A 26,698-nucleotide genomic window follows, 5' to 3' on the forward strand; every position below is an offset into this window, starting at 1 on the left:
GGACCAGCCATCTAGTCTCTCCTGTTGTTGACATTGTGCACACCCACTGGGTGCCAAGCTCAGAGGAAGAAGAGTCTCATAGCAAGGCACATGTCTGCAAAATTTCAGAAATAGGAGCTTGAGGAGCAGAAAGGGAGGGCTGGGGAACAAAAACGTTTATATATAAAATATTAGAGCTTCTGTTGTCTTCAAACTTATCAATAACTTCATTGGAAGCTAGAAAAGCCTAATCTAATGCCTTTTAAAATTTGGATTGAAAATCGTTTCCATCATGAAATCCAGTATTAAGCAAACTGCATATCAAGTGTGATGTTAGACTAAAGATAATTCCAGAACTGTAGGGTTTTGAAATTCTTCTCTCCCAGGCCCCCTTTGTCAGAAAGTCATCAAGGATTTGTTTCTTTGAAAGGGGAGAAGAAACAAAGGTGGGGAAAGACAAGAGGAGAGGGGAGGGGACATGAAGGGGATGATAGATTATAGTTCCATGGTAACCCACAAACCAACAGTGCAGAATGGGGCAGGGAAATAGAGTTGCCTGAACAATCAGAGGATTTTACTGGAGATGTGCTTGGGGATGAGTTAGTGATAGGTATAGAGAAAATGAAATAAATATAAAGAGCAGAGAGTAGAGTAAGAGCAGAGGATAGTTACAGGTAAGTATGGAAGCAGTGGCATGGCTCAGCTTCAAGTTGAATGTGGTCACAGTAACACAAATATCAACTTTATTTCATTAGGAAAAGTCATCTCATGTAGGGTGGATGGGGGAAGGCCGTAGAGATAGGAGAGAGGAAAGAAAGAGCAATGTACTAGATCTTGCATCCCTATACCCAGAAGTCAATAGTTAATTAATTAAAAACAATTAAGTAGTAGCAGCAGCAGAAGAGCCTATTATTTTAAATCACAGGGGAGTAAATAACAGAAGAAATGGCTGAAAATGTTCTTGCTAGGGAGTAGGGCTCAGGCATTGGGAGAAATTGCTAAAGAGGAATGCTAGTAAGATTACGTAACTTTTAAAAAAATGTCCATGTGTTACAGTAAAAGGTAAAAAGTCAACTTAGCACACAGGCTGACCCAGTTGTGTTGGGGATCAGGCAGAGTGGGGGGAAGCAGGTGCAATTGTTCTCTTTGTACAAAGTGACTTGGATTCTTCTTATGGTGGGATCCTTTTCTCTGCCTTCCTTCTTGCTGCACCTACATTTGCATTCTGGGACTTTAGTCTGGGGTGAGAGTCCACTTATTTGCACAGTTGTTTGTCTCCTCTGGCAGAAAGGGTGCTGAGTTCCTGAGAGCTGAAGGCAAAGCTGACAGATCCTGAGGCCATGGCTTTTCCTGAGGGATTTGGATGGGGGGCAGCCACTGCAGCGTATCAAGTGGAAGGTAGGAGAAGCTCCCTTTCCTTTGCCATGGCTGGAATGTTTTGTTACTGGTGGCTCCATATGCCTGGAGATGAGGGTCAGACAAGGGGAAAAGAAGAAGAAAAAGGGTCGAAGAATCTGCAGTGTTCTGAATGCAACAGTGCCCCTTTTCAGACAGAAGAGGCCATGTTCCCTTCTGTCTTTCCTCAGGCACCAAGGGTGGGGTGCAGAGGTGCTCATTAAACTGTAGTTTCACTCATTCCAAGTTTATCTGTCACTCCCCTTTTCAGCTGCTTTTATGATTAGTTTCTTGGACATATTTTCCCCAAACCCTTTAAGAAGAGAGGAACATTTCTTCTACTGGTGGGAAAAATATTGAGTAGTTTCCTTCAAAGAGACCTTCATTAGTTGGGAAAAGTGCCCTGTTCCTAGTGAACACAGAGCCAAGCCTAATCTTGTACATGGCACCCCATTTCCTGGGGGAAGCTGAGAAGCAAAGGGAACAACTAATTTTAAGATGGTAACGATAACTCTGAATGGACTCGGGGTCTGAGCCCTGGCTTCCATCCCCCCATGCCTAAGCATGCCAGTATGGTACCCTCCCTGAGTCTCGATTTTTTCATCTGTAAAGTAGGAAGATTAGCTTTACTTTTCTAAAGCACATCTATTTTTCCCCTAGGGAATAAAAGGTTAATCGCTTATCACAGGGAAAATATTTATTTGGTCAAATAAGTGTGTAGAACTCTGGGTTAAAGGAAGCTAAGTGAGTCTCTTGGAGTAGTTTCCTAGGGTTGCTGTGACAAATTACCACAAGCTGTGAGGCTTAAACAACCAAATTTATTCTCTTACATTTCTGGAGGCTAGCACTTGTCACTTGAAGATGTAATTAGCTAAGTTAAGATGTGATCATAGTGGAGTAGAGTAGGCACTTAATCCAGTATGACTCATGTTCTTTTAAGAAGGAGGAAATTTGGACACAGAGACATACAAAGGGAACAACATGTGACGAAAGAACCATTACAAGCTAAGAAATTCCAAAGACCAGTGGCTACCACCAGAAAAATCAGGAAAGGACACTGCCTAGAGTCTCAACAGGACCATGGCCTTCCTGCAGAACCTGAGTTTTGAACTTCTGTCCTCTAGAACTGGCAGAGAATAGATTTCAGTTGGTTAGGCCACTAGATTGTGGCTCAGCAATCCTTAGAAAACGAATACACCAACCAGCACTGGTAAGTCAGTCAATGAGAACTTCCCCACTTACGGGAAGTGCTGTGGTGGTAATAGGATATTGTGGTGAAGGGTTATGTATGTCAGCATGGCTCCTCGAGGTTGGATGGCCAAGGTGACTCTGTGAATTAATGTCATTTCATCTAAAAATTGAAGGTCAAAAAGAGGGTCATTTAAAGGAGGATGGGGAAATTTTTCTAGACAGAGATAGAATACAAGTTGATCCTGGCACCACTCAGGCTGCTTATGATTCCCAGCTTCTGCTGCTGTTTCTGAGATGCGCAGACAGAAGAATGAGGAATCTCTGATATACCTGCTCTCCCAGCCATGCAGAAGGTAACTCCTATGGGACATTGTATATTATTGTACATATATGCTCTGGGGTACAAGGCTCTTTTAAAGGAATGTTTAAGAATGTCCTGGTTAGCAGGGATGTCCCTGCCACCTTTCTCACAATGGTATCTTCTTTCATCTTCTCACTGGTAGTTTCTGCTTGGTTAGGGGAGATAATTAAACAGCCTGGCCTTCTAGGAGTAAGGAAAAGAGGAGATGATCTTTGTGAGTTTCTTTCTTGGAAGGGAGGTCAGACAGATCAGAGAGGAGGTGGCAGAGCAAGGGAAGGGCCAAGCCTGGTGACTGTGGAGATGGACCGTAGAGCCAGCCTCCTTAGACGTGGTGTCTAGCTCTTCTTTTTACTAGCTTTGTGACTTTGGCAAGTTACTCAAATTTTCTGGACCTCCTGTTAAAAGAGGAAAAAAAATACCCCAACGTTTCAACACATTTCATTTAGCAGAGTTTATCTGAGTAAAGAAAGGATTCATGAATTAGGCAGCACCCTAACCTAAAAAGCTTCAGAGAGGTCCACCCAGCAATGTCATCAGGCAGTATTTACATACAGAAAATGGAAGTTACGTATAGAAATAGCTGGATTGATCTGAATAGGATGTATCCAAGTGCATTCTACTGTCATGTATAAGTAATTAGGAAAAAAAAAGAAATAGTTTGGTTGCCACTCAGCCTTGGCCTTGTTTGTATGTGTCAGGACAATTTGCAGTTTATGATTGTTTGAAAACTTAGCTTCTATGATTGTCCCAGACTTGATTACTTGTTACAAGAATAAATTCTCAAGTTGGGTTGTGGGTTTGTTTGTATATTAAATTAGATTACAATTCCCTATGTATAGAGGAATGGTTAAGTAAAAAAAAATTTTTCTCAGTACTGAGGATTGAGCCCAGGACCTTGCAAATGGTATGCCAGTGCTCTACCACCATGCCTCAGCCCTAGTTCTTTTTATTTCATTTTGAGACATGGTCTTGCTAAGTTGTCCAGCCTGGTGTTGAACTTGCAATTCTCTGGCCTTAGTCTCCTGAGCAGCTGGGATTATGGGCATGTGTCACCATATCCAGTTAGCTTTAACTAAATTCAATATAATTGAATTAAATTCTCCACATTTGGCCAGTCTATCAAAACTGACCAGAGATTTTGAAAAACTAAACAAAACCCTGGGTTCTGATATCCTTTCTGTCACTATCATAATGGACTTGTTTGGTCTCAGTATATATTTCAGAATTTATGTTGTCAAATTAGTTGGATGGTTCTTTATGCTTTGTTCATGTTTTTGTTATTCTAACCATAATGAGATGAATTCACATTCAAAAGATGGCTGCATACAATCATTTAAGACTTTTGAGTAACTACACTCTACCATGGAGAATGTTATGATGGCTATCAGGAGAAAAGAACAAAGAAATTAAACTACTCTCCTTATAGGAGTCTCCATGCACCAAACTTATCAAAATAAAATAATTTCAAAGTTCAAGCAGTAAAGATTGTTCAGCAGTACTCAAGCTCATCTGGTTATGATAAAGTCACTTGTGTTGGGTATGATGGCAATTAGGGGCCATAGTCACTACAAATTTACCTGATTTAAAGAGGCATTGATTTTTGTAGTTAGCCTGTAACACCAGTCATAGTAACCTGGGGACATACAACAATAAACAAATTAGAAAACCCTGGAATAGCCAAGCTCTCCATCCACTACTCAGAATGCCTGCCAAACAATTCTTAGCTATCCCTGGAAGCAAATCATACGTTCTCTGTTCTTGAGAAATTCCCTTAATGTATTTAGTGAGAGTGTCTAGTGTCTAGAGAAATAATAGCATCAGCCACCTCTTAAATATAGCTTTTGATAGTAGTAAAAATCATAGAAAAGGCAAGTATAACATTCAATTTGGTTTAGTATATACACAAACCAACAATATGGGCAAAGAGTAAATTTACAGCTATGTAATATTAACTTGAGAATTTTTATTGAAAATTCAACTTTCAAAGAGTGTATTCTAACTCTCTGAACCCCAGGATGTCTGATTGGCCATAAAATCCAAGATTTTCCCCAATTTATGGACTGGCTTTAAATTCAATACAAATGACACTCCACCTCCACTGAGAGTGAATCCCCAGGAATCCCATTGAGACCTTCCCTCAGTGGAAACTAACTTATCTATCTTCATCTATTTCAAGGTTGGTGTTGTTGGTGCTAATTTTGGTTATTGGCTACTTTGGTCTGTGATTATGGGAGGTTTTTTTGGAAGTCTCAGTGGAAACTCTTTGGAAGGCAAGAGTGAGCCAGGCCAAAGAGCAAGATCTAATCGGGGAAGTGATCAAATGAGTAAGCGAACTCTCGCAGACCAGATAAAGGCAATTGGTGGCTGGAAGAGGGCCACCTAATCGCATCTGAGCAGAGGTCAGTTAAATTTATTTGCTTAGCTCCTGAACAAGGTCCACTGGGAAACTTGCTTTCATGTCGTTCTTTTATAGTGTGCTGGAAGGGTAATTACCACGTTGAGTGGAAAGGGAGATTACCGATTTAATTGGTGACTCCATATAAGCAATGACTTATACCCACATAGGTGGTCTCTAGGCCTTGGTAGGAGATGCACATACTTCCACAAGTCTGGAAGCACAATATAATAGTCTTCCATTATCTGTGGTTTACTTTTCCTGGTTTCTGTATCCTGAAGTTTACAGCAAGTGAAAAATGTTAAGTGGAAAATTCAAAAAATAAACAATTCACAAGTTTTAAGTGTTACACTATTCTTAATAGCAGAGTAGTCTTTCTTCTATATGTTTCCTCTTCTCATTTCGGAACAACTAGTCATTGTATGTAGGACAAAAGTGACTGTTTCCCTTAGTCAAAGCACATCTTACTTTCCTTGCATACTTATATACAGAGTTGTTTCCCTTCTTATATAAATTAAAATTACATGCATTAATTAGAAATCTTAATACTTTGTGTTTTTAATTTCCAGTGAACAATGGAAATCAAGTAATGGTAAATTGTCTGTCACACCAGCAACCTGGCAAATCTACAAATGGTTACCTACAGAAGCATGCACTTTCCCATAGTATGGTTTGTCAGTGTGGCACAGTCTGTTTTTATTAATGATCCCAAATATCTTCAATTTCTCTATAAGAAATTCTGGGAGGCAAAATTTCATCTCAATTTTCCATTCCTGATGATAAGAATACTAAAACCTTCTGGTTTGGGAAGGACATATTTTCTATGGAAATTTGATCTTACTTACCTCTTTTAACCCATTTTAGACAATTTTATTAGGATTGATTATAAAGATGAACTGCTAAATAGCCAGTTATCATCTTAAGTTATATATTTTTTTTACTAATGAAGTTTTTAATATAGAGATAACATAAATTTATTTTCCAAGGAAAACTAGGTAGTAAAAGTTATGCATCCTCATTATATTTAGCACTGAAAACTGTGAAGACACGCCTCTTTCCATCAAACTAAGAATCTTTTCTGTTTATTAAAAATTGCTCAGATCACGTGGACATGAAAGGAATTTGTGTTTATTATTATTTTTGGAGAGAATACATCATATATAAAGTTATTTTTCTTAAAACCAATTAAATAGAGTTAAGAATTTAACTTGACAATATCATAAAAAAATGGAAAAAATATGAAACATATTGTACAGGTATATGCACATAAATAGATAGGCAGAACAGAACTCAGAGCATTTTTTCCTAAAATTTTTGCCATGTGCCAATTACCATAATATAAATCTCATTAATTTATTGAAGCATATCTGTATCCAAATTGTTCTTCTGGCCAAACGAACAAAATTTCCTGCCCAGATGGCTAACGCTTTTAAATAATATTTGTGAAAAAGACCTTTTAAGATTAAAAAAAAAATTTCCTTTAGTAAGGAACCTGGTGAAGAGGCAATCTTTGATTCATTTAAGGTTTTAGGTCCTTCTGTGTACCAATTAAATAATGTATCCCATTGTTTTTTGGTGGCATTTTGGATTCTGACTTTCATCATGAATTTTACAAATGATTAAAACTTCCCCACTGAAGCAACTGTAATTCTTTTTTTTTCCTTTTTTTTTATTTTTTAATTTTTTATTGTGGGTTGTTCAAAACATTACAAATTTCTTGACATATCATATTCGACACTTTGATTCAAGTGGGTTATGAACTCCCACCTTCACCCCATACATAGATTGCAGAATCACATCAGTTACACATCCATTGATTTACAAATTGCCATACTATGAAGCAACTGTAATTCTATTTTGTCCTTAGTTTAACCCATTTTCTAAAACAAACAAAACAAAGAAAACACAGGTTCTGGATCATAACTGCTGTATGTAACATTAGCTAGTAATCTAGAAAGTGAGGTCTCAGACTTCTGGAGTCGCTGACTCCTTCAATCTGGATAAACCCATTTTCAAAAGATGTCTAAATAAGGACTCTAAATTGATCCAGCCTAGTTTAATTACTTTGTCCAATACAATTCTGGACACTGATCAGTTAAAAAATGCTCAGGTAAAATAAAAAACCTCAAAATACCTGGGACTCAAATCTGAAAGACAACTTTCATGACCCAAACTGCTGCCCAACTTAATGGGCACAATGGGTTCTTCTGGGCACATTTAGTTACTTGGTGCTCCAGGGCCTTGCTGAATGTATACTTCAGATCTCACTTCTGAAGCTAAACAAACAAACAAACAAGCTTCAGACAAATTAAATTTAGCAGAGTTTACTGAGCAAGGAAATGATTCATGAATTGGGCAGCACTGTGAACCAGTAAAGATTCACAGAGTCCCACCTGTCCATGTGCACAGACAGTATTGATAAAAAAAAAAAAAATGAAGGTGACATATAGAAATAGCCTACTTACAATTCAGCATCTGCCTAATTTGGACATATCTGATTAGTTTGCAGCCTGTGATTGGCTGAAATCTTGGCTGCTGTGATTGACTAAGACTGGGTCACTTGTCATAAGCATGTACTTCTCAGTTAGGTTGTATTTATTTACATATTAATTTAGGTTACAATTCTCTAAGTCTGGAGACAGCTTTAGGACAAATTTAATCTGAAATATGGAGATAATTATGATGTCTACTCTATAGCATATTTAAGGGGTTTAAAAAAGATGATGCATGTTAAATTATTGCACTTAGTAAGTGCTCCATGTATGGTATTCACATTTAAGGATGGCACAAAAGACTGAGGATGACCATGGGACCTGTAATTAACTTGGCCTAAGTATGCAATCAGTTGTGCAAGAGAATACAGTGAGTTCTAGTTCTAAGACACTTTCCCTGGTTTGTTATGCCAATTTACACTCTCACTAGTGGTGAGTGAAGGCACGCTTTATCAACTTCTAGTCCATGCTCACTTAGGACTTGGGGCAACCTTAACTGTCTGTCCTGAGCTGTGGTCTCTGCAGTAGTGCTGCACATTTTCCGTCTGAAGGTCATGTGTCCCATGCTCTTTGCACTGGGTTTGCTTCTGCCTTACACTAAGGTTTTTATGTGTAGTCCTTAACGGCTATTGTGTTGTTGTTAAGGCTCCATGAACAGCTTCCAGGACAGGGAACTGGACCCCATGTGCTCTGCTAAGGGTTGTCAGCCTGCTATCTTTGTCGATGCACAGAAATCACTTTCTATGTCTGCTTATTTTCTACCCTAGGAGCTCTGGATTTGAATCTCAACTCAAGCACTTATTAGCAGAGCAGGTGCAAATAAATTTTTTAGGCCTCAGTTCCTTAATTATAACATAGGAGGATGGTCATACCCACTGTGTAGATTTGTTCTGGGTTAGCATATAAAACCGGAACACAAGAGTGCCTGGTGCGTAGTGCTGACTAGATACGGACACTAATACGCTGGTATCTATTCTGTTGTTTCTCTCTCTCTCTGGGGAAGAGTTACGTCATCCTCCATTAGTGGGAATGGGCATTTCTTGTTTTGGCTATAAATTCAAATATACTCCCTCTTTTCTCTTCTTTGACTAGTTCTATCAGGAGATGCCGGGGAGAGTTAGTGTTTAACCATCTCTTTCACCATTGCCTGGTTTATAGAGGCAGGAAATCAACACATGACCTTGTCACATCAGTGTGGCCTGTGATTTAGAAGCTGAGGCCAGACTGTCACTTTCTGATTTTGAAAAGTTTTGAACTTTTGTGCTGCCTGGCCTATACAGACTTTGGAAGTAATAGACATTCAGCAAAACTGAGAACTGAGCATGAATTGTATTTGTAAAACAACTACAACAACAAAAATCAAATGTTTCAGTGATTTGTTATAAAACATTACCACTTATCTCTTTCAACTGATTTTCAAAACACAGTTGTCTGTATAGGTATATTTGTTCTCAGATATTCTCTTGAGAGCTCTGAGAGATTACTAATTTAAAGCCCTCTTACCCCTGCACAAAAATGGAGATATTTTGGCTTTTTTTCTTTGGAATAGAGGACAGTGTCAGGGTCTTTGCAAATGGGGCCAATAGAGTGGGGCTGAGCCAGACCTTCTGATGGCAAGGCTTCCTAACATATTAATGTCTTGGTTGTGAATTTCAACAGACCCATGGCCCTTCCTTTCTTCTTCCTGTGCCTGTTCATAGCCCTCCTGCCTCTCCTCTGGCTACTTCACTGTTTATGGTATTAAAGGAAAGTTTATTGTTTATTATATAACAATTGGCCTGTGGTGCCTTAAGCCTTTTGGAGGAAAGCACAATATAAATCTAATAAATAAATAATAAATAAGTGGTATAAGCAGGAGGAAAATTATGTGTTTTAGGTGAGTTGTAAAGGACCTTGTAAAACCTATAAAATGTATTTGTTAGACCAAGAGGCAGGGGAGAAAATGCAGATAATCATTGTACATATAGACAGGGGTCTTGCAGTATTTTTAAGTACATAAAAATATCCCTGTTTTTTAACCCTGTGTGAAGCTGACCCTGCTCACTGTTTGTGGCTGGAGAGAATGTGAGGCACAAAGGCAGCAGGTGACTCAGTGGTCTTTTGTTTACTTCTTCTATAGGCCACAGAAGAACTATGAAAATGACATTTAGAACCCAATTCTATGGCACTTATGAGCTTATAACTCCCAATGATTTCAGAGAAAGCTCTTGAGAGGTGAGCATGCTCTGTGAAATTCTACAAATCCTAAGCAGAGTCTAAGCTACTCCATTAATGCTTCCTAGAGGGACCTGAGTTTGTGGTCTCAGGGAAGCAAAGGACCCAGTTTTATGAAAGCCATATGGATTCTTGTGGTGCCCTGGACACCAATACAATGCTTGCTCTTGATTTAACTTTGACTTTGGCTTTATGTTGGCAGAAATTGAGGTTCGTCTTTAGGTATCTCGGTTTTTCTCCGTGTAGTCAAAGGTAGAATACTATAGATAAGGAATCGGAGGCTAGTTTTATGCTTTTCTAAGGAGGAGAATAAACAGAGCGGGTGTTTGAGCTGGTTTTAGGTCAAGTGTATGAGTCCATGAAGACTGTTTTTCTCTGTTCCTTTTTTAAAACTTGAGCCATAATAGACATAAACAGATGTAAGAATAGTTCTTTATTTCTTGGTAAGGGAAGAGAAAAACAGGAAGTGAGCATTTATTTATGACTTTTATCATAGCTTGAAAGTTGATGTGACAGACACAACCCTTACTTCATTCTTCTAGTTTCAAATTTGAAATCCACAGAATCTCAAATTGCCTCCTTTTTTTTAATTGGACCATGAAATTAATAATGAAAAATGTGTAGGATGAGTCAGGGATAATATGCAAATGTTCATCAACTGCTACACACTCACCAATTAGATACCAACTGCAAGCCACAGGTATACACTAGACTGGCAAGGCCAATGACCAACTAGAGTGGGTATAACCACTGGGGCCACATTTTACATCTTAGTTGAATTTTAGCCTTGGTCTTAAGTGTGGAACACATCTGGAATATATCATTGTCTGTTTATGGACTACTGATGAATTGAATCACTTAATTTCTTTCTGTAAACCTCAGATTTATCATCTGCAAAATTCCTAATGCTGATCTTTCTCTCTCCTTTAAATCTCATTAGATGAATATTAGAGCTCTTTCCTTATGTTTTGTGCTTCTTATCTGGGATGATTTTCTCAACTTTTTCTTTCAGAGTACTATATTTAGCTGTATTTGGATTTAGCTACATTCCTTCTATTTTTTCAACCCCTTTATTAAATATTTAGTTATGGCAATGGTAGTTCTAATTTTTAAGGAATAAATTCTTTAATTGCTTCTCTTCTATAAAGCTATACTGTATTTTCTGAATCTTGTCAACTCTGGGTCTCTTTAATAATGAAAATTTAAGAAATCAAAATTTCAATCCAGCAATGCTTCTCCCTGGTGTTTATTCAAAAGATTTGAAGTCAGTATTTTGAAGACCTATCTGCACTCCCATGTTCATTGCAACATTATTCAGATAACCAAGTGACAGAATCAAACTGTGTCCATCAACAGTTTAATGGACAAGAAAATATGTTGTATATGCACAATGAAATAATATTTAGTCTTGACAATGAAAAAATCATTAACACTGATGGAATTGTAGAACCATATGCTAAATGAAATGAACCAGGCACTGAAAGGCAGATATTGCGTTTTCACCTGTATGTGGAATCTAAAATAATTGAAGAGGAGAGTGTAATGGCGATCACAGAGGCCAGGGATAGGAGAATGAGAAGATGATGGTCAAAGGGTACGAAGCTTCAGACAGGAGGATTTGTACACATACATATCCATGTAAGTATATATGTGTGTATATGTACATACGTGTATATATGTCATGGTAGATATAGTTGGTGATTGAATATTGTACATCTCAGAACTGCTAAGAGAATACATTCATATACTATCACCACAAAAAAGTTAAGTATTTGAGGTGATGGGTGTGTTAACTAGCTTGATTTAATTAACTCACATTGTGTTCATAAATTATAACATCACTTTATATCTCATAGATGTACACAATTATAACTTGTCAATATTTAAAAAATAAAAATGTAAGTGCTCTTTTCTGCATCTTTTTTTGTATCATTGAGATATTGGGTATTTTTTACTTTGGTTCTCATCTTTCATGTTGTTTTTGTACAATGTTTGATGATCCTTAGGTGCTCCTCCATGTTCATGAATGCAAGAATACGCTGATGAGTATCAGCTGCTGATTAGGCTTTCCTAAAGTTAGATAGTACAGCTAATGGAAACAGGGTGCTTCTCTAAGAAACAGAGTTCTAGGAAATGGTGGGAGCAGTGGACAGGCCTGTCATGCAGGACTGTGAATGTGCAGAGAGAGAGCCAGGATGTAGACCTCGGTGATCACCAGATAGCGAGGGCGTTAAGGAAGAATGTTTTTGTTCTTTACCTTTTTTGTTTCTTGACTCTCCTTGCCTTCAAGTTCATGTTTAGCTCTGGAGTGCATTCTGCCTCTCTTGGCTGCCCTTGCACCCAAGAGTAGAAGTCCTTCCCAGTCATGTTTCTCACTTTCATTATGGGATTCTTGAGACTTCACCTTGAGGCAAAGCAGTTCCAACTACCTTCTTTATGGAGGAGAGAAACCAGCCAGTCCAGTGGTGAGAAGGATGGCCTTCTAGTTGGTCACCATGATGGTGACTACTATAAGGTTGCACTGGTTGACCCTGAGACTCTCTGGGGGAACCTTCTTTAGTCATCATCTTCAGTGATGAGCTTCTGCAGGTGAGCTTATGTTGTGAAGCTTTGTCTTAGCTTCTCAGCCAAATTGCTCCTAGTTTCTTTCTGTTTTCCAGAAGCAGTTGAGTAGATGTGGTCTTCTACTGGGACTTTTTCTTGTTTTTAGCAGTTGTGGATTCCTTTAATTTGCTGTCACTCCAATGGGGCCGTGAGAGGGAGAAGAATGAACTGTGTGCTTCATTCCCCACCTTGAACTGGAAGTCTTTATTAACATAAATAATGACTTGTAATATTAATTTATGTGTAAGTTTGTGAACATGCTTTAATATAAGCAAGTACCTCATGGACTATGAGGCATTATTCAAGGTTAATGAATAAATTCTCCTCTTCTTTGTACCATTATCATTCTCCTTTTCATTACTGATGCACTCAACTTCTGAAAATGGGTCCTTTGCTTTTTAGAAAGAGGATGAGTGCTATAGACTGAATATCTGTGCCTCCCCCACCCCATCCCCATTCATTTTTGAGAGCCTAAGCAATGTGATGCCATGTAGAGGTTTGGCTTTGGCGAGGTGATCAGGTCATGAGGGTGAAACCTTCATGAATGGGATTCCTGCTCTATGAAAGAAACCCCAGAGACCTGTCTTCTCTCCTTTGCCATGCGAGAACCTAATCAAAGGACAGTCATCCATGAATCAGAAAAGGCCCTCACCTGACACCTGGATCTAGGATTTCCAGCTTCCAGAACTGAGGGAATTAAATTTCTATTGTTTATAAGCTACCCAGTCTATGCTATTCTCTTATAGTAGATTGAATCAACTAAGAAAATGAGATAGTACACAATTAATAAATTTCAGAGAGTCTAACAAGAGAAAATTATCTATTCAGACTCTGTGAGAAAAGCCACTGTGGAAGAAGGTTATTATGACCAAGAAAGGCCACATGTCTACCAGTTGTTCCTGGGGTAAGCTCTCTAAACATCATATCTTACCTCCCTGTATTTCTGTTGAGCACAGATTCTTCATGTATGAAGTTTTCCTGTATCTCAGTTGTCTTCATGAGTAGTGCTGAAAACTATTCACTGGTTTGAGTAGATTATTTATTTATTTTTTAAAATATATTTTTTAATTGTAGATGGACACAATACCTTTATTTTATTTATTTATTTTTCTTGTGGTGCTGAGGATTGAACCTAGTGCCTCACATGTGCTAGGCAAGCGCCCTACCACTGACCTACAACCCCAGCCCCTAAGGTTATTTATTGAAAACTGTTTGCTTTTGTGTTCCTTGTACTGGCACATTCTGAATACAGTGGATGCTTATAGCATGTTTATACAAAAAAAAAAAAAAAAACTTGTTTTTGTATTCTAAAAGTAATACAAGGTAATGGCAAAACATTTAAAAGATAGAAACGGCAAAAATTTAAAAAAATTAAAAATCAGCCAAAGAAGTATTTTTAAAATTTTAAAAATAAATTTTTGGTCTTTACCTATCCATTCATGGACTTAGGTGGACACATATACTCATGTGATCCCCACAGGAAAGTTCTGAAAATGGTTTTAATTTTCTTAAGAAATTTGCAAATATCTTGATAAGATATGAAATGTCTGCATTTTTTTCCCTTCCTATGCCCTCTCTCCCTTATCTTTGCACATGGATGTTATACAGAAAGCTAAATATGAGCCCGTATATCTGACCTTGTGCAACAAGAAACAAATAGCCGCATTTCCATGATTCATTTAGAAGGTGGGTTCTACATACTGGCCTTCATATTGGTACATGAATTTTTTTGTCACTACTAAATCAATCAGCTGTGATAGGACATTTGTTTATTTGGATGATTATACGCCAGCATTGAACTGGAAAAAGAAGGTACTAGTTGTGTTGTCCTGCCTGGGCTTGCCCATCTGGTAGGGGTTCCTTTCCAGCTAAGCTCACTGGTGCACAAGGTTAAGTGATCCTAAAAAAATTATTAGGGCAGCACATAAATCCCTAAGTCAGAAATATGGAACTCATTTCATACTCTTTTTCTTACTCCCTCCTTTATTTAATCAATTCTTTTTTACTCTGTCTCCTCTAAACCCCTTAATTACACGCCTTTTTCTTTATTACTTCTACCTTTCCTTTAGCTCTGGAATTTACCATCTCTTGTGTTGCTAATCTCTCCTTTCTTCTTTTCCATTTGCCTCCAATCTCTCCTGCCTATTGCTGCTAACAAGGTCTTTTACAATGGTGATCACCTTATTATTTCTCAAAAGAGAACACAAACTCTGAAATCAAAGAGACCAAGTTTTAGTCCTGACTCCACCTCTTACCAGTTGTGTCTTGGAGATATCTAAGCTTCGTGGGCCTCAATTTCCTTATTTGTAAATAGGAACAGTAATAGTACCTATCTTAGAATTACTAAAAATATTAAATCTTTCTGAATATCAAAGGCTCAGAACAGTCCTGGACAAGCTACAAGTGATCAAGAAACTTTAATCATTATTAAAACATTTTAATGTCTTTTTATCTGCTACAGGATATTTTCTGAACTTCTTGCATGGCAGAACAAACTCTTTTTAATTTCATCTCTGACTCCACCCCAGGTTCCTGTCTTGCTTTTCCACTAGTATCTTATTCTTTAACAAAATGAAACACATGAAATCCTTTTAACATGCCATGACCTTCATGCCTCTGTCCCTTTGTGCATGTGATTCCCTTTGCTTGAATGCGCATGTGACAATTGGCATGAATGAGACCAACAGAAGAAATTAGGAAGCCTCATTTCCTGGCCTGAGCTTTTCTTACTCCAGATACTGCCTTTGTCATTTTATCCTTTATGCCACTCTCCTGAGCGTGTTACTGTGTGCACGGTAGGGGTAATAAGGGCCTGAGTGTCTGATGGGGCTAAGGAAACCCCCCCAAAGAGCTTCTTAGTACATATGATCAATCTGTCTCTACATTATTTTGAACAATATATGATATGCTTTTTTTTTTCTTTTTTTAACCTGGGAACATTTGAATGTAACTCCATGCTTCTAAAAGTGACCAATACCACAGAGGTGTCCATATGGATGTTGTAGCTGTGTGGTTTTCCTGTGAATGGGTGGTCCCCACTGGCTGCAGCTGGAGCCCTGTGTTTTCCTTCTATCCTACTTTGTGGCCTACTTCATTGAGTTACCCTAAGTCAGATGAGCAGATCTATCTTGGTTTGGATCTTTCTCAAGGTGCCTGTTCTTCCTTTCATTAGTGTGGATAATCAGAATTTGATTGTAAAGTATGACCAGGCCAAATACAAGGGCTTTTAAAATTATCTGCTGTTTTAGATTATCCAGGCCACTGATTCCCCTTCCTTAGCATGGATAATTGAGAGTAGACTGGGCTGAAGAATGTTAAGCAGAACCAATTGACAAAATAAATGAGATTTAAAAACTCCTTTACATTTAAATAATAAAAAAGTCTTTTTTTTTTTTACATTTGAAAGAGCTTGTTTTATATTTTGGAAACTGTAAATATATTTGATTTTTAATTGCTATAAGACAGGAACGTATTTCCTATGATGTATTCATTTAAAACCTATTTAAAATGAATACTAATTATGATATACACTTAAGAGAATTAGGGGAAAATTGAAAATACAAAGAGGTCAGACAGTTTCATATTCAATGTCAAATCTTGTAAGCATGTTGATGCTTCATCTAGGTAACTGAGAGGGTGGGATTGACTTCAAATTCTGAAAATCTTTTGATAGTAGAGGTTTCAGTTTCTAGTCCCTAATAAGCAATGATCATTTAGAGAAGGGCATGCCTTGGAACGTATATTTAAGAATTAGAAGATTCTGATTTCTGTCTTCCTCCTCTCATCTTTCCCCGTTCAGCGCTGAATGCAGGTAGAGATGTATTTGCATGCCATTTGACTGGGAATTTAGAGGGCATTTTCCCCAAAGGAACAATCTTGTAAATGAGGATTGGTGTCACTGAATACCCTTCAGGTGTGTGATGAGATAAATAGATTTTGGGGGTTGGCTTGGGAATTTGGAACATAATGTAAGAAGCAATGGTGAGTTTCTGGGCATGTGATGCATAAACAAGGTTTCTGAAACATTACCCATTTTTATGTTGGGAATTGCCAAGCTAAAGCTTAAAGTCTCCCACAACACCTATGAATAATCATTTAAATACTGGCTTTGAGACCTGGGGGAAAAAGTGTATTATTTACTCTAAAGACAATAATCTTACTTGGAGTCATTGTAGTCCATCATACAGATGCATACTTGGGGATCTTTGAAAAAGCAACATTTTCTCTAGATGGTCCATTACTTTATATAACTTATAAATTACAACCCAGGGCTAGCTGGTAGGTGCAGGTAAGGGATGCACACCAGTCATCTTGTAACAGAATGCGGGGGTGCTACAGCTCTTTCACAAGGAGAAATATTATGAAGGGGCTTTGATCACTGCCTGTGGTGTTTTTTTGTAAACCAGAATATGGGAAGGAAGTGATGGAGTCTAGAGCATATCCTTTGGTTCCCATGGTGCTGAGAACTTGGCAAATATAGGCACACAAACATTCTTGTTGCTCAGCTAGTTTAATAAAGAGAGAACCGAGGGGTTCTAACCATAGATATTATATAACTAAAGCCAAATATTTTCCTAGGATCATCCTGCTAACCACAAATAAAGGCGAGATGCAGCCATGATTAAAGCTATGATATTGTTGGCTTGCTGTTGGGTGGTGCCTTTTCTCTTGGTTTGAGAGAGATTATTCAAAAAGATCCAGAATCCTTCTCCATGTTGAACTTGGAGACCTGTTTTCCTTGGTATGAAGTGAATAATTAAGTTCTGAGTATTTATTTGAATTACTAATATATAGTTATTAGTTTATTCCAATGAGATATTTGTCTACTGTGAGGACTACAGCCTGGAGGTGTAAAGGTGAAAAGAATGGTCATTTAAATCCAAAATTCTGGTGGGGAAGTGAGGTGTGTGCATGACTGATAGGATGTGATGACTCTCACTGTCAACAAACAAGGAGAGTGCTCTTGGAACAAACCCAGAGAGGTGGCGACATAGGAATGTGTGTGTGTGGGGGTTGTGACATCTAAGTTGGATTGTGAGAGATATGCATTTAGTTTAGTTTTTAGGGATAGGCACAAGGAAGAGAATATCATCAGATTAAATATTTTGAGCCAATGCACAGAAATATGAATATTTATGTTGTATTTGGGGAACTGTATAGTCATGTCCTGTTAAGTAGCTCAATGGTTTTGAATTTAAAGTGTGTGTATGAATCACTCAGAGTTCTTCTTATCACTTGGAAACTCATATAAGATGATATAACAGTATTTACAAATAGCATCCAGGGATCTACATTTTTTTCTATGTGTCTTATATGATTGTTTTGTAAGTGACCAATTTTGGTAAAGCCTGCCATAGTCTATGTTTTCTGATAATAGGCTGAATGGCAGGATCTGAAGCTAAAAAGGTAGAAGGGATTTATGTTGTGATGCACACAAAGTTCCAGGTTAATGAGTAGGCTTTAGGGTCATGTGCATTAGGTATTTGGTAGCCATAAAACTTAAGCAAAGGGAATAATAGAATCAGTTCCATATATTAGAAATTTGAATGCACCACAGAGGATGAGCTAAAGAAAGAAGATATGGAGGTTGGGAACAGTTGTCAAGTTGTTGCAATGGACAAGATGCTGCTGATGGTGCTACTGCTGCTGCTGCTGATTCAGGAGAAGACCTTGATTTTGGTGAAAGGGACAAGACGGAGGAAAAAAAAAGAGGAAAGAGACATCACTGAAGGAGAGTCTAAAGGGTATGCTCATGAGTGCATTGTAGGGTACAAAGGAAATAGGAAGACCAAGATGTCCTATGTAATTATTTTTAGGTATCTGGATAGCTGATAATGCAACAAGTAGAAGTAAAATACCCTAGAGAAGGAGCAGTTTTGGAGGTTGTATGGTAGAAATATAATAGCTTCCATTTGCACTTGAGATTCCCTTCGGGGAATTTTGGGAAGTGTCTGGGAGGCAACTGAGTATTCAAAGTTCCATTTTAGGTTGGATTTGCTCATAGTCACTGGGGTATATCTGACGATCGAAGTCATAATGGAAAGAGAATGCTTGAAATAGGGCTGGAAAGGGAAACAGGGAGAAGATCAAAGATGAGCAAGTTTTCAATGTCTGAACTAAGTTTTGTGGAAGAATTAGAAAAAACTTAGATGCTGACATTCTCACAGAATCTCATAGTGATCAGAAGAAGTTTAGGAGCCTCCTAGCCCAGTGAGATTTAAATGTGTTTTAATGCGGCATACCAGAGTTTTAAGAAAATCTAACTCAGGATTTTCATAATTAAAAAATACATATGGGACTTCTGTATTTGTTGGGGAGGAGGTGAAGAAGTTGTGCCTGTCCACTCAGAATTCCCTTCTTCATGTCTCTTTCACTACAGGGCGACTACTGACTCCTCTCCAGGGAACATGTTTCTTTTAGAAACATCAATATACTTTTCTTATTTTATAGGAATTGGAGTGATTGATTGACATGATCAATGTCACACAACGCCGTGGTGACAAAGGGAGAACATGTTGATTTGATAAGCTCCACAAGAAACAAAGGAACAAAAGGAAAAAGGGAGTTTATAAATAGTATTGGTGGTGCAGGCAATATGTGTGTTTGAGGGACAGAGGTAACAATCTGAGTTGAAATATTCAGGAAAGGACTGCAGGGGTGGTAGATTTTGAGAGGCTAAGAGAACACTTAGGGATTCAGTTTCTTGTTTATTTAAAAGTCAGAGCTAAAGGCTTGCACTGGTTTAGAGAAAGAAGGTGGGTCAATTTTAATCAGGTTTTGCACCAGTGTGACCAAAAGATCTCACAAAAACAACATAGAGGAGGAAAAGTTTAGTTTGGTTTGTGGTTTCAGAGGTTCAGTCCAGGGTCTGCCCTACTCCATAGCTCTGGTTCCAAGATAAGGCAGACCATCATGGTAGAAGGGCATTGAGGAGGAAAGCAGCTCAAGGCATGGCAACCAGAAAGCAGAGAGCTCTGTGCTCCAGGGACAAAATATAAACCCCAGAGGCTCACCCTCAGTGACTTCCTTCATTTATACCCTACCTGCCTACCTTTGGGGAACACCTTATATCAAACTCAGATCTTTCCAATATCTACAAAATTTAGGCATTTTTTGTATATGTTTTGATGTAATTACTGCTCACATCCCATCCAAATTCCAATAGCAGTGGAAATTTCATGGTGGGACAGGCAGATGAGTCAGAGTAAAGAACAGCTGTAGCTTTCTTTTCCATGTAGAGGGGCTTTGGAAGGGCATCTTTGGGAGGTGATGTCTTGGTAATGTGTTGTAAAGCCATCTTGGCAAAGCAAACAGTCTACTTATTAGCATGTATATTTATCTAAAAGGGGTCTTTTAAGAGCTGCTGATGGAACATCTGTTTATGTTACCGATTGGTATATAGTAGAGACAAATATGTAGCTACCATAATTAGTGTCTAACATGAAAACCCCAGAAAACTCTCCGTTCGCAGGGCCACTTTGAGACACTGGCAGAATCTGCCAAGACTGATCACTGACCCAGTGATTCTTGGGGGACCTTGAGGAAAGTCAATTAGTTTCTGAGTCAAAGGAATCTCAAATTTTTCTAAATGGCCTTGCTGCCATCAGAAAGTTCTGTTCCAGAATTAGTAAGCTGCTACAAGTTCCAAGCCAATGTCCTTTCTTAGAAAGATGCTTATGGGATGTAAATCTTTTTAAGTACGCTTTATTGTACCAATTGTTTCCTTTACAAAAAAGCTCATTGGTTTATTATTAAATGGTCTATTTAATAGTGTCAATAAATTCTAAAATTGGAGACTGGGTATTGTAATTTTGGATGTTTTAATGGTCCCCATTGTCTAAGTTTCTTGGCCTTGGATCATTAGCTTGACCTTTGTCTGTTTTAATGGTCTAGAAAAAGTCCCCCCAACTACACAGAATTGTTATATTGGCTCTTGATATATGTGATCCAAATCTGGAAATTACTTTAATAGGGTTAAGTTATCAAACATTATTTGAATGATTGGAGTAGGTCTACAAGACAAAAAAGTGAATAATTCCAAATTTTAGATAAAAATTTCAAGCAAAAATTTATTATAAAATGTTTAATATATTTATTATTCTGTGATAACTGTATATAATAACTGTCTATAAAGAGCACTGGAAGATTATAATGCTAACTATAGATCTAAAGATATTGTATAAGTCTTAGTTACTGGCACCAGTGCTTTATACTTTACTGGCATAAGAAAAACAAAAATTTAAATTTGATTTCTTATTCTCATGAACAACATAGTTTTATTACTTAATCTCTTCAGGAGTTATTCCTCTCAGGTAAATAACAATACCTTTTGGAATTTATTAGAAGGGAGACATGAAATAATAAGGCAGCCTGGGATTTTTAAAAAGAACTCAATAAATTCTCATCCTTGTCATCATTTATCACTACCATAGCCACCATCACTATTATCACCATCACCATCACCATCACCATCACCACCACAAGGTAATATGTTCCTTTGGGTCCTCTGAGAAGCAGACACCAAGATGATGAACAAGCAAGAAGTTTATTAGGAAGAAATATCATGAGAGAAAATGAAGAAGAAGGCAGGAGAAGCTGACATGCCTGCGAAATAAGTGATGGAGAGAGAGAGAGGGAAGAAAGCAAGTTTGAATGAATCATTTAGACTGTCATCCATTAAAGAGAAGGTCAGCAAGGTCTTTATGCATTGGGTTCTTGATCTAAAGTTGCCTGTCACAAGTATCTCACATCTTCCAGGAACAGGCCTGTTGCAGCCGACTTGCCCTAGGTAGCATTGGTTGGGATCAGCCCAGGGAAGTGAAGCATCACTGCAAACACTGTGAGGTGTTTCAGGACTCATGACTGGGCATGGTCAACCTGGAGGTTGGAGGTTTGCAAAATGTGTTCTATGGTTGTCACAGACAGAATTGTGAGGAATGAAAACAAAAATCTTCCCATATTTTGTAGTTCTTTAAATTCTCCATGTTGAACCTGTCTTATTTAACATTTGGGGGAAGAGATACAATAAAAAATTAATTTTTTTTTCTTTTTCTTGGGTAATGTGAAATATTTGTAACTTGCCTAAATCTGCTCTTTATTGTGCTCAAATATTCTGGTACAGCTGTGCTATTACCTCAACTGGACCTTTCCATAAAAAGTTTTATTTTTCTGCTCTAACTTTAATCTCTATTTAGAAACCTGATTTGATGAGAGTGTGAAAGTTTAACTGTTTGTAACAGGATTCAATTAAAATAGGTCATTCTTGGGGCTTTGAAAATGGTAAGTGGCCTTGGGCAAATTGGAACAAAAGTTATAAAATTCAATTGGATGCATCACAACATTTAACATCTTTAAGGAAGACATTTTGTCTAATAGATTCAATTTAAAAATATTTAGTGTAGGTCATCAGCTTAAGCACCTAAAAATGTGTTTGTTTGTTTTTTTTCTCCCTTTAGTTATAACTAAGATCAGGACACCTGGACTTTGATCGACAAAATAAACAATTTGTGGTGGGACCTTGAAGAAAAGTCAATTAGTTTCCGTGACTTTACCAGTAGGTTAAAAAGGAGATTGTAATATTGGTGAATAATGTGCTTAGCGATGTTTACATAAAAGATGCTTTGTCATTGTAAAGTATTATTGAATATTTATGGTCTACCAGACTGAGCCAAATGGCCCAGAGGAAAAAACAGTCAGATTTATGTAAACCTTGTTCAGTGTCCCAGATTCTTCAGGATGGGTGCTCTATATGTGAATGAATAAATAAATTATATATATATATTATTTTAAATTTTGAAGGTACATCAATATTATCTGGGGTGTTCGCCAATGTGCCTGACCTATGACATTGAAATGAAATGTCTGCCTCTGGGTATCTATTTCAATCTCATAAATATTTTTAAAGCCAGAGGCACTGATGGCAAGTAATGTTTTCTTACAGTTTTGTATCTGCAAATAAAGGTAAATTATATCTTTACCTAAAACCTACAAGAAATGATTGTTGCTCATCCATGGGGTTGCTCTCAGAATTCCAGGGCTGAAATTGTATATCTTATAAATCATTTTTCCCCCTTTATTAAAAAAAAGCATTCTACTTACTCTCTGCATAGTAGTTTTCTATCACTTTATTGTGAGAAATCTGAGCCTCAGAGAAATAATAAAAAATAAAAAATATTAGCTGTAAACACTGCCCAAGGACTTGGTGCATCTTACTGAGCCACACAATGCAGATGTATTGGAATGTGAATAAGTGATAGGGGACAGGAGGCACAGAAGCAATTTGTTTGGATGGGGTCACTGCTTAATCCAAATGGGTTCAGCAAAAGAATTCATGAAACGTGACAGTGGGCCAAGAGGAACTTGCTGTGACATTTCAGATTCCTCTATTTCTTCTAATTAACCATTTCACATATAACAAAATGTATAGTATACACAGACCCAGGGAGACCCAGTTGTACCAAGTGCAAACCTGTCTGTGGGGAATGGATGGTTCTGTTCTCCTTAGGCAATGGCCTATGACTCAATAATACCTCAAGTTGAGCTTTTAATTTCTATGATCCATTGATTCTGAAGAGCATTTTCCTGTAAGACAGAAACTATACCAGCATTGCCTTATGATAGACCCTGACATTAAATGAACTTGGATATATGGCACAGATTCTAAATAGACTGCAAGTCTAACGAGATATTTGCAAGCATGAAAACCACATAGAGAAAAAGCTTGTCATCATGATAGTGGTAGAAAAAATAACAATAACAATAACAGCTGCCTTAAAAAATTTACCTACCATTTGCCAGTCAGGATGCTAGACGTTTTACACACATCCTTACAAAAACCTTGAAGGTGAATGTAATTAATTCCCTTTTGATGGAGGAGGACGTAGAATCAAAGAGGTTAAATTGCCCAAGAAGAATTTGGACGTGGGAATTTTAAGTCCTCATTCCTGTCAGGCAAGTTGGGAATTCTTGCCTCATTAGTTGGGGGGTTCAAAATTATTTAGGGTGCAAGTATCTGGACGTGACCCATCTCTTTTCATGTCAAACCCTTCAAGGATACCTCTCCCCAGCCTTCCTCACTCTTCTTGGGAAACAGGAACTAGGATGTAAACCCCAGTGTTATATCTTAGTATCTGGAGCATTGTAGTGCTTCATAAATATTTGTTGAAATGATAGAAAAATCCAGCTGCCTCTGAAGGCTGGGATTTTTCACTCATCTAAAAAGGATGCTGTTGGCCTATTTTTTATGAATGTCCAATTTATATCGGCATTCCAGAAAACATGCATCAAAATGGAATTATTGAAAATAAGATATTCATGTTTAACCGAGTAACAGAATTCATCTAACCTGCCCAATTCATAAAAGAGATTCAGGGAGTCAATTTTGGAGTCTAATTGTGTTGTACAATGAAAATCTGCGATTCATGACTGATAGGAAAATAGTGAAAATTGAGTTAGTTCTTATAAAAGTTTTGAACACAGGCCAGACATATTCCCAGGAGTCAGGGTTTCTCAGAGAATTTTGTTTCAAGTGATGTCAACAAGAAGTTACAGATTAATAGCACCTTGTAGTTTCCATGCAATGAAGGGAGGAAAGAGTTAAAGAGTTTAATGAAGTATCGCAAAGGGTGATGCTTCTGGGCATTGGAGGGTTGAATGTAGGGCACCTTATGCATTTTAAGCATTGTTGTTTTATCCCTTGTCCCATAGTTATGTAATAAGAGAATTTATTTTATTTTTTTTTAGAGGGGAAAAAAAAAAAGCCCACTGAGAAAAGTACTTGCTGCCCTTGGGGACAGCTTTTTACACTGTGTTTTGTAAGAGCTGTTCCTCCTGCCGCAGAGCTCTGAATTAGGATGAATGCCCTTCTTAAGGGCTGAGACCAGAACAATGACTGAATACCAGCCACCCCATAGGAACCCAGAGCTGTGTGGGCAGAACTCAGCGGGCACAGTCAGCAGGCCTGCGTGGTCACCCGCCTGGAGCACCAACACAGCTCAGCCATTGGCTAGCCCAGAAAAAGAGACCAGACATTCTGTCCTTGAGGAGGCCAGCCAGACAAGCATGTTCCTTAAGGTACTGGTTACTCTGAATCTGATATTAGGGGAAGTAGCCCACAAGGAAGCATAGCTTGAGTAGTAGGTACGAACTTGATCACCAAGGTCAATTATATACTGCCTCCTAGTGGGTCAGTTTTACATGCATTGACTCCAATAATGCATCCCATAAATTCACTCTGCCAATAGGAAGATCAGGTGTTATTCTCATTTGTGTTTTATAGATGAGGAGAGTGATGCACAGGAATTCCCTAAGTGAATTCCCTAAGGTCACAGAGATTGTAGCCCATAGAGAATTACCATATAGAAAATATTAATTACTATAGAAAATATTATTAATTGAGAAGGAGCCAAGAGCAAGTCTTTGTTCAGTCCCACTCGACTTACAATTTTACTTCCACCAGTTGCTAGCTCTGTGACCTTCCCCAAATCCTTGAACTCAAGGAAACCTCAGATTCCTCATATTTAAATGCAGGGGGCAGGGTAACAGTAGTAGTTATAAAGCACTTGAAGTTCTTAGCAAAGTGCCTACCCATTACAAAGGCTCAATAAATGATATCTACTATTATTATCCTGATGTTTTTCCCACTATACTGTTTCTTCCTTCCAAATGGGGCTTAGATTAGCGTAGCAGCAATTGAGAGTTGTAGCCAGCAGAGAAGAATGCAATACTTTGATGGAAGGAAAAAAAAAGAGTAGAGGTTTTCTTGCAAAGGCATAGAGACAAGTGCCTTTCACTAGATAGTGTGATTCAATACATAAATGACTGAATGCATAAGACTTAATTGAAAGATAAAAGAATAATTGCAGTAGAATGGCAGAGACAAAAGCAGTTAAGACAAAGAACTGCATATATTAAACAGGACTAATGTAAATGAAGAAGGAGTCTCAGAAGTCTTTGTAGCCTAAAGACACTATGATCATCAGAAAACAAACACCACCATGAGTACAGGGTTGGAGGCTAGAAGGTCAAATCCCAGAACAAAGACTGAAATATTTCCTCTCACTGCTTATTTCTGTAAGAATTCATCACTTTTCTGAACTAGCAAATCAGCAGTTGTATTGCATTCTGTTCTATTTTGTACTGGCGGAGTTAAAAAGCAGGACTCGTAGAGTACACTCGTAGGTAAAAGTAACTTTACTCTTGTTTCCTCGGGTCCCTTTACTCTTGCTGAGCAGGGAGAGCTCGTCCCTTTCTTTTAAAGGTGAACATAGGTGGCCTCTGTTTCTTTGGATGCTTTAAGTCCTGTAGCTTCCTGTAATTTTCCATTCACCTCTCCAGATCCACTCTCATCTTTCCCTGCGCTGGGCCCTGAGAGGTTCACCTATTTGGATGGATCAGTGGGTTCCACTGTCCTGTGTCTTCAGTATGGACTTGATCAATGGGAAGCACTAACAAGAGACGGAAGGATACAGGGGGAGGAGAGAAAAGCCAAGGACTTGCTCCTCTTGTCCCCTCCCTGCTGGATTGCAGTTGGTTGGCAGTGTCCCTGATCTTCTGCCAGGGAACCCTTGGCAAATTGCTCCTCTCTACTGGCTTTGGAAACCAACTCTGCCCCTGGCCCCTTCATAGGCAGTAATGACTTCCTGCTGTTGCAAACCCTGAGGTACTGCACCATCCCTGGTTGCTCTCCCCAAACCCCGCTCATACCATTGTAAATAGGCTTTTTTATTAAACTCTCGTCAATTATCCAGTTTAGTGCCATCTGTTTCCTGCTGGGACCCCGGTTGATACATATGGCCACTTCAAGTTGCAAAACAGAATAACTTTGGTATTTAGAATAAATAATCAAACCATGAAAGAGTTAAAAGTTCAAATTGGATTTAGGGTTAAGTTTTTCTTAGCTATATTTAAGAAGGGGATGAGGTCATCTCTTTTTTCTTTCCCTGTTCCTTTTATTTTGTCTTGTTGACCATGGTTTCATTCTGGTTGGAGGCGAGGTAAAAAAAAAAGAGAAAATTCTTAAAGTTGGTTCACTTTCTCTGATTTTCGCAAGTATTTAGAGATGACTCC

At 38.1% G+C, this 26,698-nt stretch overlaps 1 protein-coding gene across 1 annotated transcript in view; it reads left to right on the top strand.

Moving 5' to 3' along the window:
- The first annotated feature begins 1,136 nt into the window (after nt 1-1,136).
- The window catches only part of LOC107139156 (cytosolic beta-glucosidase), a 109,323-nt gene continuing 83,761 nt past the window's right edge, over nt 1,137-26,698 (top strand). The window contains exons 1-2 of the mRNA XM_048784275.1: nt 1,137-1,155; nt 1,267-1,377. Of these exons, the coding sequence (XP_048640232.1) occupies nt 1,320-1,377 (58 nt within the window). The 5' untranslated portion in view covers nt 1,137-1,155; nt 1,267-1,319. The remainder of the gene's footprint in view (nt 1,156-1,266; nt 1,378-26,698) is intronic.

Source organism: Marmota marmota, unplaced genomic scaffold (assembly GCF_001458135.2).
Source record: "Marmota marmota marmota unplaced genomic scaffold, marMar, whole genome shotgun sequence".
Taxonomy (NCBI): Eukaryota; Metazoa; Chordata; class Mammalia; order Rodentia; family Sciuridae; genus Marmota; species Marmota marmota.